Source organism: Mastomys coucha, unplaced genomic scaffold (genome assembly GCF_008632895.1).
Source record: "Mastomys coucha isolate ucsf_1 unplaced genomic scaffold, UCSF_Mcou_1 pScaffold21, whole genome shotgun sequence".
NCBI lineage: Eukaryota > Metazoa > Chordata > Mammalia > Rodentia > Muridae > Mastomys > Mastomys coucha.
In genome coordinates, this window is record NW_022196904.1 from 109,510,499 (window position 1) to 109,526,486 (window position 15,988).

At 38.2% G+C, this 15,988-nt stretch overlaps 1 protein-coding gene across 6 annotated transcripts in view; it reads left to right on the forward strand.

Moving 5' to 3' along the window:
* The window catches only part of LOC116102882 (ATP-binding cassette sub-family A member 3-like), a 139,290-nt gene that overhangs the window by 92,475 nt on the left and 30,827 nt on the right, over positions 1-15,988 (forward strand). For 5 of the 6 annotated variants that reach the window (XM_031388115.1, XM_031388118.1, XM_031388116.1 and 2 more), the window contains 4 exons: positions 1,014-1,112; positions 9,375-9,546; positions 10,776-11,073; positions 15,711-15,957. In XM_031388115.1, the coding sequence (XP_031243975.1) occupies positions 1,014-1,112; positions 9,375-9,546; positions 10,776-11,073; positions 15,711-15,957 (816 nt within the window). The remainder of the gene's footprint in view (positions 1-1,013; positions 1,113-9,374; positions 9,547-10,775; positions 11,074-15,710; positions 15,958-15,988) is intronic. The other variant, XM_031388117.1, reaches the window with a different exon arrangement.

Sequence of the window (15,988 nt, forward strand, 5' to 3'; positions counted from 1 at the left end):
TATTGAACTGAGCACAGGGTCCCCAGTGAAGGAGTTAGAGAAAGGATCAATGGAGCTGAGGGGTTTGCTGCCCCTTAGGACGAACAACAGTATGAACTAACTAGAGCTCCCAGAGTCTCAACCACCAACCAAGGAGTGCACACAGTGGGACTGATTGCTCTGGCAGCATGTGTATAGTGGAGGATTGCAAATTCGATCATCAATGGGAGGAGAGGACCTCAGCCCTGTGAAGGTTCTGTGCCCTAGTGTCGGGGAATGCCAGGGCCTATAAGCAGGAGAGGGTGGGGTGGCAGGCATGGGGAGTGGGGAGGCAGCTGGGGTTTGTTTTTGTTGTTTTTGTTTGTTTCTTTGTTTTTTAGAGGGGAAACTGGGAAGGGAGAAATTTACATGTAAATAAAGAAAATATCTAATAAAAAAATATGTGTCACATATCATATGTTATCTCATTTGTCCTTATAACTTTCACATTTTTTTTGATGCAGGTTTTTTTGGTTTTTTTGTAAAGTAGATTCAATAATGTCTGGATTTTATTGCTTCATTATTAGATTGAAGCTGTGCATTTTGTCAAAAAAAAAAAAAAAGGTCTGCTTTTCTCCATGAGATATATTGGGGAAATATGTGTAAACTTATGATATGTCATATAATTTTTAATGACTTTAATGTTATACTTGTCATCCTCCATTGTGATGTACCAACTCCTTATATTTAACATAAAAGTCTTCTGAAATGTCCTAGCTATTCTTTTAAAAAAGAATTTCCTTCCTTTTCTTTGCAATGCTAGAGATAGAATTCAAGGCCTGTGCACACTGGGAAAATACTTTTCCACTGACTTCCATCCCCAGTCCCAAGAATTTTAAAAAGGGAAAAGATAATAGGAAAGAAAACAGTTTAAAATACTAAATGGAGAAAACTGAAGCCTTTACATTGTATTCCATCACTGAGAAATAAAATGAAGAGTGTATAATTCAACCAGACCCCAAACCCACTCTTCCTTCTTCCTTCTTTTTTCACAGATTTGAAACTTTGTTTTCAGAGTTGGAAATAAAACAAAAAGCACTAGGCATTGCCAGCTTTGGAGCTTCAATCACTACAATGGAAGAGGTTTTCGTTAAGTGAGTTATGATAACCTGGAAAAAATTTCTACACCTAAACTCCTATGTTAATTTAAGAAAAAAACTCACTATTTTGCAGCTGAAATAAAGTGTCACTACATTTTCAAGTATGCTATTTTACAACAATATATTTCCATGTATATTCAGCTGCAATATAAAAATGTTAAACTTGAATCTTTTTATTTCTTTATTTATTTTACACTCCAGATTGTATTCCCTGCCCCCGTCCAACCTCTGACTGTTCTACATCCCATATCTCCTCTCCACCCGCTTGTCTCCACAAAGATGTACCCACCCCCATCCCCCAACCCACCTGATCTCTAAACTCCCTGGGGCCTCCAGTCTCTTGAGGGCAGATGCATCATCTCTGACTGAACACAGACCCGGTAGTCCTCTGCTGTATATGTGCTGGGGGCCTCATATCAGCTGCTGTATGCTGCCTGTTTGGTGGTCCAGTGTCTGAGAGTTTTTGCGTGTCCAGATTAATTGAGACTGCTTGTCCTCCTACAGGGTCAGCCTCTTCAGCTTCTTCCAGCTTTCCCTTAATTCAGCCACAGTTCAACAGCTTCTGTCCACTGGTTGGGTGCAAATATCTGCATCTGACTCTTTCAGCTGCTTGTTGGGTCTTCCAGAGTGCAGTCATGCTAGGTCCCTTTTTGTGAGTGCTCCATAGCCTCAGTAATAATGTCAAGTCTTGGGGCCTCCCCTTGAGCTGAATTCCACTTTGGGCCTGTTGCTGGACCTTCTTTTCCTCAGGCTCCTCTCCATTCCCATCCATGTAATTCTTTCAGATAGGAACAGTTATGGATCAAGAGTTTTGACTGTGGGACGGTAACCCCCTCCCTCATTTGATGTCCTGTCTTCCTGATGGAGTTGGGCTCAATAAGTTCCCTCTCCCTACTGTTGGGCATTTCATCTAAGGTCCCTCCCTTCGAGTCCTGAGAGTCTCTCACCTCCCGGGTCTCTGGTGCATTTTGGAGGGTACCCCCAACCACCTACCTCCTGGGGTTGTCTGTTTCCATTCTTTCTGCTGGCTCTCAAGCTTTCAGTCCTTTTCCTTCACCTAATACCAGGTCAGGTTCCCCTCCCCCCCCCCAACTTCCCTACTACTTTCCCTCCCCGATCACTCCATTCATCCCCGCTTGTGATTGCTTTCTTCTCCCTCCATAGTGAGGTTGAGGTGTCCTCACTTGGGTCCTTCAGTTCACCTTTTTGAGTTCTGTGAACTGTAACTTGGGTATTCTGTATTTTTTTTTTTTGCTAATAACCACTTATTAGTGAGTACATATCATGCTTGTCCTTTGGGGTCTGAGTTACCTCACTCAGGATGATATTTTCTAGTTCCATCCATTTGCCTGCAAAACTCAGGATGTCCTCATTCTTAATAGCTGAATAGTATTCCATTGTGTAAATGAAGCACACTTTCTGTATCTATTCTTCTGTTGTGGGACATCTGGGTTGTTTCCAGCTTCTGGCTATCACAAATAAGGCTGCTATGAACATAGTGGAACATGTGCCCCTGTGGCATGGTAGGGCATCACTTGGGTATATTCCCAAGAGTGGTATAGCTAGGTCTTCAGGTAGATCTATTTCCAATCTTCTGAGGAACCTCCAGGGAGATTTCCAGAGTGGTTGTACCAGTTTGCAGCCCCATCAGCAATGGAGGAGTGTTCTTCTTTCTCCACATCCTCTCCAATATGTGTTGTCACCTGAGTTTTTGATCTTAGCCATTCTGATTGGTGTCAGGTAAAATCTCAGGGTCATTTTGATTTGCAGTTCTCTGATCACTAAGGACTTTGAACATTTCTTTAGGTGCTTCTCAGCTATTTGAGATTCCTCTGTTGTGAATTCTTGGTTTAGTTCTATACCCCATTTTTTGACTGGGTTGTTTGGGTTTTTTGGTGGTTAGCTTCTTGAGTGCTTTATATATTTTGGATATTAGCCCTCTATCGGATGTTGAATTAGTGAAGATTTTTTCCCAAAATGCAGGTTGCCTATTTGTCCTATTGATAATGTCCTTACAGAAGCTTTCCAGTTTCATGAAGTCCCATTTATCAATTGTTGATCTTAGAGCGTGAGCCATTAGAGTTCTGTTTAGGAAGTTTCCCCTTGTGCCAATGAGTTCAAGGCTCTTTCCCACTTTCTCTTCTATTAGATTCAGTGTATCTGGTTTTATGTTGAGGTCCTTGATCCACTTGGACTTGAGCAAGGTGACAAATGTGGATCTATTTTCATTTTTCTACACACAGATTGCCAGGTAGATCAGCACCATTTATTGAAGATGCTTTCTTTTTCCATTGTACATTTTTGGCTTCTTTGTCAAAGATCAAGTATCCATAAGTATGTGGTTTTATTTTTGGGTCTTCAATTCTATTCCACTGGTCAACATTTCTGTCACTGTACCAATACCATGCAGTTTTTATCACTTGCTCTGTAGTACAGCTTGAGGTCAAGGATGGTGATGCCCGCAGAAGTTCTTTTATTGTTAAGAATTGTTTTCACTATTCTGGGCTTTTTGCCTTTCCAGATGAATTTGAGAATTGCTCTTTCCATGTCTTTGAAGAATTGTGTTGGGATTTTGATGGGGAGTGCATTGAATCTATAGATTGCCTTTGGTAGGATGGCCATTTTTACTATATTAATTCTGCCAATACATGAGCATGGGAGATCTCTCCATTTTCTGAGATCTTTTCTGATTTCTTTCTTGAGAGACTTGAAGTTATTGTCATAAAGGTCTTTCACTTGTTTGGTTAGAGTTACCCCAAGATATTTTATATTATTCGTGGCTATTGTGAAGGGAGTTGTTTCCCTAATTTCTTTCTCAGCCTGTTTATCTTTTACATAAAGGAAGGCTACTGATTTATTTGAGTTAATTTTATATCTAGACACTTTGCTGAAGTTGTTTATCAGCTAGAAAAGGTATATGGTAGAATTTCTGTGGTTGCTTATATATACTATCATATCATCTACAAATAATGATACCTTTATTTTTTCTTTGCCAGTTTGTATCCCCTTGATATCTTTCTGTTGTCTTATTGTTCTAGCTAGCACTTTGAGTACTATATTGAATAGATATGGGGAGAGTGGGCATCCTTGACTTCCCCCCCAATTTTAGTGAGATTGCTTCAAGTATGTCTCCATTTAATTTGATATTGGCTGTTGGTTTGCAGTAAATTGCTTTTATTATGTTTAGGTATGGGCCTTGAATTCCTGATCTCTCCAATACTTTTTACAGGTTGTTGTATTCTGCCAAATGCTTTTTCTGCATCTAAGGAGATGATCATGTGATTATTTTTCTTGAGTTTGTTTATATAGTGGATTAGGTTAATGGATTTTCATATATTGAACCAACCTTGCATCCCTTGGATGAAATCTACTTGATCAAGGTGAATGATGGTTTTGATGTGTTCTTGGATTCGGTTTGCAAGAATTTTATTGAGTATTTTTGCATCAATATTTATAAATAAGATTGGTCTGAAGTTCTCCTTTTTGGTTGAGTCCTTGTGTAGTTTAGATATTAGAGTAATTGTGGCTTCATAGAATGAGTTAGGTAGTATTCCTTATGCATCTATTTTATGGAATAGTTTGAGGAATATTGGTATCAGGTCTTCTTTGAAGATCTTGTAGAATTCTGCACTAAATCCATCTGGCCCTGGGCTTTTTTTTGGGTTGGGAGGTTTTAATGACTTTTTCTATTTCCTGGTGCAATATGAGCCTGTTTAGATAGTTTACCTGCTCTTGATTTAACTTTGGTATGTGGTATCTGTCTAGAAACACATCCATTTCATCTAGGTTTCCCAGTTTTGTTCGATATATGCTTTTATAGTAAGATCTGATATTCTTTTTTTAATTTCCTCCATTCTGTTATGTCTCCCTTTTCATTTCTGATTTTGTTAATTTGGATACTGCCTCTGGGCCTTTAGTTTGTTTGGCTAGGGGTTTATCTATCTTGTTGATTCTCTCAAAGAACCAGCTTTTGGTTTTGTTGATTCTTTATACTGTTCTCTTTGTTTCTATTTGCTTGATTTCGGCCCTGAGTTTTACTATTTCCTACCTTCTACTCCACTTGGGTAAGTTTGCTTCTTTTTGTTCTAGAGCTCTCAGATGTGCTGTTAAGTTGTTAGTGAAAGATCTTCCCAGTTTCTTTACCAGGGTACTTAGTGCTATGAATTTTCCTCTTAGCACTGCTTTCATTGTTTCCCATAAGTTTTGGTATGATGTGTCAACATTTTCACTAAATTCCAGGAAGTCTTTAATTTCTTTCTTTTTTTCTTCCCTGACTAAGTTATCATTGAGTAGAGAGTTATTAAGTTTCTATGTGTATGTGGGCTTTCTGTTGTTTTTGCTGTTGTTGAAGACCAGCCTTAGGCCATGGTGATCTGATAGGATGCATGGGATTATTTCAATCTTCTTATATCAGTTGAGGGTTGTTTTGTGCCCAATTATATGGTCAGTTTTGGAGAAGGTACCATGAGGTGCTGAGAAGAAGATGTATTCTTTTGTTTTACCGTGAAATATTCTGTAGATATCTGTTAAATCCATTTGGTTCATGACCTCTATTAGTTTCACTGTGTCTCTGTTTAGTTTCTGTTTCAAAGACCTGTTCATTGGTGAGAGTCAGGTATTGAAGTCTCCCACTATTATTGTATGGAGTTCAATGTATGTTTTGAACTTTAGTAAATTTCTTTTATGAATGTGGGTACTCTTGCATTTGGGGTATAAATGTTCAGAATTGAGACTTTCTCTTGGTGGTTTTTTCCCCTTCATGAATATAAAATGCCTTTCCTCATCACACTTGAAATCTTTTGGTTGAAATTCTATTTTATTGGATATTAGCATGGCAACTCCAGCTTGTTTCTTGGGACCATTTGTTTAGAAGACCTTTTTCCTTCCATTTACTCTGAGATAGTAGTTGTCTTTGTTATTGAGGTGTGTTTCTTATATGCAGCAAAATGTTGGATCTTGTTTGCATATCCAGTTTGTTAACTTATATCTTTTTATAGGTGAGTTGAGTCCATTAATATTGAGAGATATTAAAGAGAGATGACTGTTGGTTCCTGATATGTTTGTTTTTGTAGGTGACTTTATGTGCTTGTAGTCCTCTTCTTTTGATTTTGTTGTGAGATGCTTAATATTTTGCCCTTTCTTTGGTGCAAGTACCTTCTTTGTGTTGGAGTTTTCCTTCTAGGATCCTCTGTAGGGCTGTATTGGTAGATAGATACTGTTTGAAGTTGGTTTTGTTCTGGAATATTGTGGTTTCTCCATCTATGTTGAGAGTTTTTCTGGGTATAGTAGCCTGGGTTGGCATTTCTGTTCTCTTAGAGTCTGCATGACCTCTGACTAGACTCTATGGCTTTCATAGTCTCTCTTGAGAAGTCTGGTGTAATTCTGATAGGTCTACCTTTGTATGTTACTTGGTCCTTTCTCCTTGAAACTGTTCTTTCTTTGTTCTGTGCATTTACTGTTTTGATTATTATGTGACAAGAGGATTTTCTTTTCTGGTCCCATTTATTTGATGTTCTATAGGCTTCTTGTACCTTTATGGCCATCTCTCTCTTTAGGTTGGGGAAGTTTTCTTCTATGATTTTGTTGAAGACATTTTCAGGTCCTTTGAGCTGGGAATCTTCATTCTCCTCTATTCCAATTGTTCTTAGATTTTGGTCTTTTCAATGTGTCCTGAATTTCCTGGATGCTGTGGGTTAGGAGTTTATGTTTTGAATTTTCTTTGACAGTTGTGTCAATCTCTTCTACTGTATCTTCTACACCTGAGATTCTCTCTTCTATCTCTTGCATTCTGTTGGTGATACTTATGTCTGTAATTCCTGACCTCTTTACTATGTTTTCCATTTTCAGGTTGACCTCCATTTGTGTTTTCTTTATTATTCCTACTTCCACTTTTAGGTCTTGGATCGCCTTATTCAATTCCTTCACCTGTTTACCTATGTTTTCCTGTATTTCTTTCAGTGAGTTATTGATATCCTCCTTAAAGAACTCTATTATCTTCATGAGATAGGATTTTAGGATAGATTACTGATTTTCAGATGTATTGGTGTATTCAGGGATTGCTGTGGTGGGAGAATTGGGTTCTGATGTTGCCCATGTATATTGGCTTCTCTTGCTTATGATCTTGTGCTTGCCTCTCACCATCTGGATATCCTTGGTGTTTATTGGTCTGAGTGGGTCTGTCTGAAGTCTGGCTCTTTTGTCTCTGGGTTGCTTCAGGTCTCCCAGTAGGCCTGCGACCCTGGCTGTAGCAGACCACTTGTGGAGCCTTCCAACTAGGGGCTCTTCACAGGGACAGAGAAGCTGCTGATCTGTTGCCCTAGCTGCAGTAGATCTCCTGGGAGGCCTTCGGACTATTGGGTCTTCAGTGGGGCAGTCAAGCTGTTGTCCTATGTGAAAATGAGGGTTGCCTACCGACTATGGTTTCTGTTTCCCTGTATACAGCAGAACTCCAGGGAGGCATTCAGTCTGTCAGGTCAGTTGCCCTGCATGCCTTCAAGTTGTGATGTCAACTGCTCTGAGTGCAGTGGATCCTCAACTGCTCTGAGTTGAGCAGATCCTCAACTGCTTTGACTGCAGTGGATCCTCTAGGATGGGTCAGGATATTGTATCTTCACCTGAGCAGACCAACTAGGAGCCTGCCCCAGCAGAAAGGACTGGGTGGAAAGGGCAAAAGGGGAATGGTATTAGGAGGGCAAGGAGTTTGGCAGGTGATGCATCCCAAGACCACAAAGATTCCCAGCAGCAGCAGCTCTGGGACTTCAGGGGCAGGGGAGGTTCTTACCAGCTACTGTGAGTGCAGCGGATGTTCTAGGATGGGTCAGGATATGGTGTCTTCATGGGAGCAGTGAGTCTTAATACATGTCTTATTTTTGTTTTATTTTCTTTTCAGAATTTCATGAGTGAATACTATATTTACATCATTTCCAGCCATATTCTCTCTCCTTCAACTCCTCCCTTTCCTGCTCTCAAATTTACATACATACATACATACATACATACATACATACATACATACACACGGACACACACCCTACTGAGTCCACCTAGTGTTTCTCATATGTGTATATGTTAGAGATGACCATTCAGAATTGGATAACCTATCAGGGGGCTCATTCCTGCATGTAGTATTCTCCCTCTTTTATCAGCCATTGACTGAATATAGCTCTTTAAGAGTGGGGCTTTGTAACCAGGCAGTGGTGGCACACAACTTTAATCCCAGCACTTGGGAGGCAGAGGCAGGCAGATTTCTGAGTTTGAGGCCAGCCTGGTCTACAGAGTGAGTTCCAGGACAACCAGGGCTATACAGAGAAACCCTGTCTCAAAAAAAAAAAAAAAAAAAAAAAAAAAGTGGGGCTTTGTGAGATTTCTCAAATCCACAAAGACATATCAACTGGTGTACTCATTATGCAGGACTTGTTTAGGTAGCCATAAATATTAAGGTTTCATGAATACAACTCCCTGTCATATATAGAAGACACTGTCACACAGCAGATATCCTGTTCCTCTGTCTCTTACAGCTTTTCCACCTCATCTTCTGTGCTGTTCCCTGAGACTTAGATGTAGCAGTTGTGTTCCATAGATGTATCAACTGAGGTTGGGCATTCCACAATTTTTTCTCTTCATTTCAACCAGTTGTACATGTCTGTAATGGTCTTTATCTGATGAAAAAATCTTTATTGATGAGGTTGAGAACTACAATTATCTGTGGTTATAAGGATAGGTATATAGAATGTAGTTGGGAATCATGATATGGAAAAGTGGCTATAGTGAGTTCTCTTTAAGTAGTTGGCTGGTTTTTAGCACAAGGCATGAATTCTCTCCTATCAAGCAGACTTAAGTCCAATTAGACAGTTGTTGGTTACCCTCAAGATATAAGTGCCACTATTGTATCCTTGGGGATATCTGGCCAAGATGATCATTATGTTTTGGAGGCTTTTACAGCTGCATAGGATTATTGATTCCTTTTTTCCCCTTGGCATCTTGAATAGCTTCTTCTATTACTGTGAGAGCTAGTCCTTGGTAGGAGTCTTCCAGGTCACTTCCAGCTCAATTTTCTAAATCCTGTGAAATTGGATTTATATGGTGTCCTTAGCTCTAAGGTCTTACATTCAAGTTCTGAGAGGCAGCCAAGAACAATAGCAATACTCTATATTATTTTATTTTATAGGCTGGCTTCATATTCTTAAAGCAAAGTAATTTCAGACTATGATCAAAAGGAAATACTTTGTGTTCTTTTATGTATCTATGTATGTTTAGGGTCAATAAGTTGGCAGTTCCTCAGAAGAATATTCAGTCTACCCAACCATATTACTTGACATACAAAAAGATGAGAGAAGATGAGCAGCGGAATGTGAATATGCCCAGAAATTATAACAAACCAAATTTTCCCTATTTGAGTGAAATTGCTACTGTTAAATTTAACACTGGGGTAAGCATATTACATTTTGTAATTTTTATATTTCATTTAAAATATAGTTATGTCAGTTTCCCCTTCTCTTTCCTCTTTCTAGCCCCTAGCAAATTCTCTTTCACCAACTTCTTCCATGTCCCATTCTACTGTCAAACTGATAGCATTTTTCCTTTGGTATATCATATTTTTTAATGTCTAAACTTAAAAGATGCCTCCAATTTATCCAGCTAGAAATGATTAATTTGTGGGACTTGATCTGAGAGATATGAGCTGTAGATAAAAAATCCCAGCTGCTCCTCTTACCATTATTTCTCAGAATCCCTTTTCTAAAGTTCTCATTAGACACTCTACCTTTGTTCAGTTATAACCAAAGAATTATAACTAGCATGTTCAGAAGGCATTTGTTGTTCAAGTAATTCCTCTCTGAATAACATTATGTGTACCTGGCAAAATATAATCATTTTATGAGGAGTGTTCAAAGTGAAGGAAAAAAGTTATATGGTAAATAAAAACACAAAAATTTCCAACATATGTTTGTTTTGTTTGTTTTGTTTTGAAACAGGGTCTCACTGTGTAGTCTTGGATGGCCAGGAGCTCTCTGTATAAACCAGGCTGGCCTCAAACTAAGAGATGCCTGCTTGCTTTTGCTTTACAAGTGCTGGGATTAAAGGCATGTACTACTACACCTGGCCTGATTTCCCATTTTTCAGTTGGTTTTTTTTGTTTTCTTTTGTTTTTTGTTTTTGAGAAAGGGTTTCTCTGTGTATCCCTGGCTGTCCTGGAATACACTCTGTAGACCAGGCTGGCCTCGAACTCGGAGATCGGCCTGTCCCTGCCTCCCAAGTGCTGAAAGTAAAGGCATGCGCCACCACTGCCTGGCCCTTCCATTTTTTAATTAAAAAAATTCTTAATGTCTTAATAAAGAGAATCCTGGGATTGGGGCATAACTCAGTGATCAAGTGCTTGCCCCTTTGTAAGAGTTTGATCCTAGCACTGCCCTTCCCCATACAAAAAATGATCTTAAGAGTTTTACCATAGTCAGAAGCCAAGTCTTAATGCTTTAAATTAATAGTACACAAATAAATTATTTACTTTGTTTTTATTGGGGTCAACCAAAATTTATTTGTATTACATTTTATGAACATATTTTACATCATAGATTTTAAAACATGATGAATGAATTTAATCATGAATATCCTTCTTGAATCTCTAATTATCAAAATGCTATTTTTCTTTTCTCTTTACAGGTTCCACTTTACCGCCAGCAATTTTATTCCATGTTTATAAAAAGAGCACTATTCATTAGCCGCAACTGGAAGTTCATGCTGCTACAGATAGTAGTAGTTTTGGTTGTCACTACGTATCTCTTATTAGCTCTGCAATTAGATAATAATGATATACCTGAAAGGGAACTGAATCTGAGTCACTATGGTAGAACCATTGTACCTTACTCAATTTCAGGGAAGTCTGATTTGGCTCTGAATCTCACAAAAAACTTGAAGATTTTTCTAAAGTCAAAGAATCAAAGCTTAAGAAAAATAAAAGGTAAGATTCATTTGTTTACAAAAAGAATCAACTACTACTCTATAAAGACCTACTTACCTTTTGCAATTGATATAATTATGATATTTAACTACTTGTTTCTTTCCCATCCCACTAGTTACCAGTATCATAGTGGTAGCTAAATCAAAAGCAAAATATACACTTAGACACAACTGTCCACAAGTTAATAATTGGTGGAGACTTTTTTGGCTGAAGGTGTCTCTGCTAATTTCATCACCCTTCATGGGGATGGGAAAGATGAAAATATGGTGCTGCTGTGCAATTTAGCATTTGAAGATTTATTCTCATTGAAAGACTACAGTTATCTTCCAGAGCTCTCACAGGATGGGTCGTTAGTTCCTCATGAAGGCTATCCTTTTTTAAATTAGTCATTCTGTAAACCAATGGCTGAAGAGTTAATTGACTTCATAAGTAATTTCTGAAGATGATGTAAGTAATTGTTTTTGTTCAATTGATTTGCTCAACATATACCCTTAGGAAGAACCAAAAGTCAATATGTTCTCTGTATTATTAATGCTAAAAACAATGAGCTTAGCTAGCCTGTTCAATATCTGTGCTATGTTGAAAAGTATAAAACCTAGCCTATGATGAATTTGAACTTTGAGTAAACAATTTTTTAAAGTCGAGCATTTTAGAATACTATTTAAAGAAAATTGTGGGACCTCTGGAAGAATAAGGTCTATAGCACTATAGCTTAGGGTTACCCCCTTTACCCACTCCCACTGGCTTAGCAGAACTCAACAAAATCCACTAATAGCCTTGAAGCTGTCAAAAAGGATAACAGACACATGGCTGACCAAACCAGTAGAAGCCAGGTATAAAAATAAATACAGTGTTATTTATTAAGTCTAACAGAGAAATCTATACACTATATAGAATGTAGGAATATAGTATTTACAAGAATTGATCTGCATAGGTTACTAAACAAATGAGGAGAAACATTTTTAAAGAAAAAGAAAGAACAGTAACAGAGTAATTAGTCTGTATAAATTGTTAAAAATAGATATCATAAATATCCAATTTTTAACATAAAAAGGAAAGAAGTTATGGACTGAATTGTGCCCCCTCACAATGTTAAATTCCCAACTACAAGTGTCTTGTTTACTATATTTGTTGCTAAGATTTTGAAATTCTAATTAAATTTAAATTAATTTAATTAATTTGAAATTCGAATTAAATTTAAACCAACAGAGAACCCAATTCTGTGACTGTTATTCTTATACAAAGAAGAAAGTGGGAACTGGAGAGATGGTGCAGCTGTTAAGAGCTCTTGCTGTTCTTCCAGAGGACCCAAGTTCTTTGTAACCCCTATATCAAGGGGTTAACTGATACAAGGGTTACTCTCAGCTGTCTCCAGAGGATCAGATGCCACCTTCTGGCCACTGCGGGTACACACCTGGCATAGACATACATAGACAAACATAATTTAAAATTCGAGAAGGTAGATGTAAACATGCATGCAGAAAGGTAAGGCCATGTGAAGACTCAGACAATACTGCTACCGAAATATAAGGCAAAAGCATCAAGAGAAACTAAACCTCCCAGAACTAAGCTCAGACTTCTGGGCTTCAACTGAAAAATAAACGTCCGTTGCTTCAGTCATCTAATCTGTGAGACTCCCTATGGAAGCCTGAGAAAATAAAGATACATTTATTGGTACCAGGAAGTGAGTGCTATATAGCATATATCCAAAAGTGTGGAACTGGCTCTTGAATAATGGAACAAGAGGCTTGTAGACTTTGAAAATACATGGTAGAAAGAGATCTAGTTTTGAAAATGCTTTGGGAAAATACTAAAGATGATTCTGATAAGTACAAAAAAGAAGAAAGCTATAAGGAAAATTTTACCTTCAGACTAGATTATCCTGAAGATAATATGAGCATTAAGGATGCTCTGATTAGATATCAAACAGTAATGAAGAGCATGTTATTAAATTAAAGGAAAAGGCAAATAGGGGGAAGAGAGATGGCTGTGTGATTAATAACACTGGGTGCTCCTCCAGAGAACATAGGTTATATTCCCAGCACCCACTTGGTGGCTCACAAATACCTGTAACCTAAATTCTAGGAGATCCAATGCCTTCTTCAAACCTCTGTAGTCACCATGCATGCAAGAACAACACAGAAATTCATGCAGGCAAAAAAAAAAAAAACAAAAACAAACCATATACATTATATTTAAAAGTAAAATAAATTCTAAAACATAAAAACACAGAAGCAAATAACTTGATTTAATTGTATTCTGCTACTTTGTGTAAATGATGAAGATATTTAGCCAGGGAGATTCCTAAACAAAGTATTATAATTATGCTTTGGTTTGTCCTTACCACCAAAGGGAACTAAATAAAATGACGGATGAAATATTAAGCAAAAAGGAAAGATGTAAAGAGAAAATTCTCACTATATCCATACTTTGAAAGTAAAATTTGAGAAAATGTTCTGTACAACTAACCAGTATGTTTGGACAATTTATTTAAAATATATGGCAAATGTGACTCTTGTCTCAAAATATGACATCAAGAAAGGCTGCTGGGCTGGTGGTATTCCATATAACAGCTATTCCAGCTTCAACTATGTGTTTACATCAAGAAAAGAGAGGATTGACAAAAGTGGCTGAGATGGCTGCAGAGCTTTCATGGCCACCACATGCAGAGATGTTTTAGGCCTAGGAACTAAAGCTGGTTTAGAGCTAGGATACTGTATATAGTACCAGGTACACAAGAAGTGGGTCCATCACAAAGAATAGGATAGATAAAGTTACTTGATTAGCACAGAAGGCAGGGCAACCAAAATAGATTGCTTGTTTGAAATCAGATTATCTGTGCTATATCAAACAATACATTTCTGTTATATCTTTTTTTAAGGTTATAATGTAACTGTATTTCTCCCTTCCTTTCCTTTGCCAAATCCTCCCATGTATCCTACCCCACTCTCCTTAAAATTCATGGCCTCTATTTTGACTCACTGTTATTTTACACACAAACACACACACACACACACACACACACACACACACACACATGCATGCATACACTCACATATTTACATGAATTTCTAAATATAATCTACTCAGTCTATATAATGTTCTTGTGTCATGTTTTCATGGCTGACCATTTGGCAGTGGACAAACAACTGGTGTCCCCTTCCCTGGAGAGGACCACCTCTGAGCTTTACTCAGTTGCCTGTGGTTCTCCATGCAGAGCTGAGGCGCTGTGGGCTTTTGCTCATCCACTTCAGCTTCATCCTCGTTCAGCTTATGTTTGGGCAGTCACATTGTTAAGGTTTTATGGGTATAGCTTCTGCTATTTCTAGGACACACAGTCTCACAGCAAACTCTCTGTTCCTCTAGGCCATACAATCTTTCCACCTCATCCTCTGCACTGTTCTACAAGTCTAGGTGTGGGAGTGTTTTGCAGATATATCCATTAGTACTAGGCTCCACAGCTCTGCATTTTGATTGGCGATGGTTTTCTGTAGCACTCTTCAGCCATTGCAAAGAGACGTTTCCTTGATGAGGGGTTAAGACTACACTTAATTGTGCTGGTTTAAAAATTAATGGTTGTGGATTATCCTCCAATGAGGGATTATAATGGCCCGGGATTACAGAGGAAAGTCTAGAACTTTAGCCTAGATACCTCAGATGAGGACAGGAGCCTGGCTCTCTCCCCTCTCCTAACCTGATGCCATGAAGCCAGTTGCCCCACCATCAACCCTAGTAAGAATTTACTACCCTGACAGTTATCAGGCTTCACTCTTTGTTTGAACTACATCCATACTATGGATACATAAGGTGTATACCCCACCCCCACTCTTAGACCCTAAAGGCCCTGAGTATGCATATAAAGCATCTTCCAACAATTGTACACAGCCAAACAAACATTGTCCCAGAGACCATGGCCACCTACCCAAGGGCATAAATATGCCCCCCATTAAACAGAGCTAGTTCTCTGAAGCTGTTCCTAGATGTGTGTTCTTTGCCCAATGTACTCACCACTGACCAAGATCCTTCCTGAAACTGGCTAAACGTTTTTCTCTTTCTCCAGTCCAGCATGGTGCACAAGGGGCCTAGGTACCCCAAGGGAGAGAAGTAAACACAGGCCAGCAGCTTACACCCAACGTGGCTGTAGCCAGACCTCTAGTAGTTATAGGACAATTCTAAAATTAATACAGAAGTGCAAGTCAAAAGGAATAGCCAAAGCAACTCTTTAAAATAACAAACTATACTTATTCTTGACAGTTAAGAAAATTATATCTTAAACTAGTCATGATGCTGTATATCTTTAACTCCAGCACTTGGGAGAAGCAGGTAGATATCTGTGAGTTTGAGACCAGCCTACTCTACATAGAAAGTTTCAGGATAGCCAGGGATACATAGAGAAAGCCTGTCTCAAAAAATATATTCTTAATATACGATCAGGTTATAAATTATACAGTGAGATCATTGTAAGATTAATGATGGAGTAAAATTATTGAAGAAAAACATCCATTGCCAGAATTTGGAAAACAAAATGGTAAGTAGAAAAATAAACCCCATAACTTTTTAAAATCCATTCTTTCTAATGTAGGTTCTCAGTAATATACTACATGTTGACTCACTGACATCTTCTTTTTTTATTCTAGGTGATATGAATGATTACATATTAGAAAATAAAGATTGTCGTACCTTCTGCATTATTGCACTTTCTATTAAAGTTGAGGGAAACAAAACAGTGCTCACTATTTTCTTCAATAATGAAGCCTACCACTCACCTGCAATATCACTGTCAATATTAGACAACATTCTCTTTATGACACTTTCTGGCCCTGGTGCTTCCATTACCGTCTCCAATAAGCCTCAACCTCTCCCTCATTATGGTTCAAACATAGTGTATGTACAATTTTCCTTTTTTTTTTTTCTT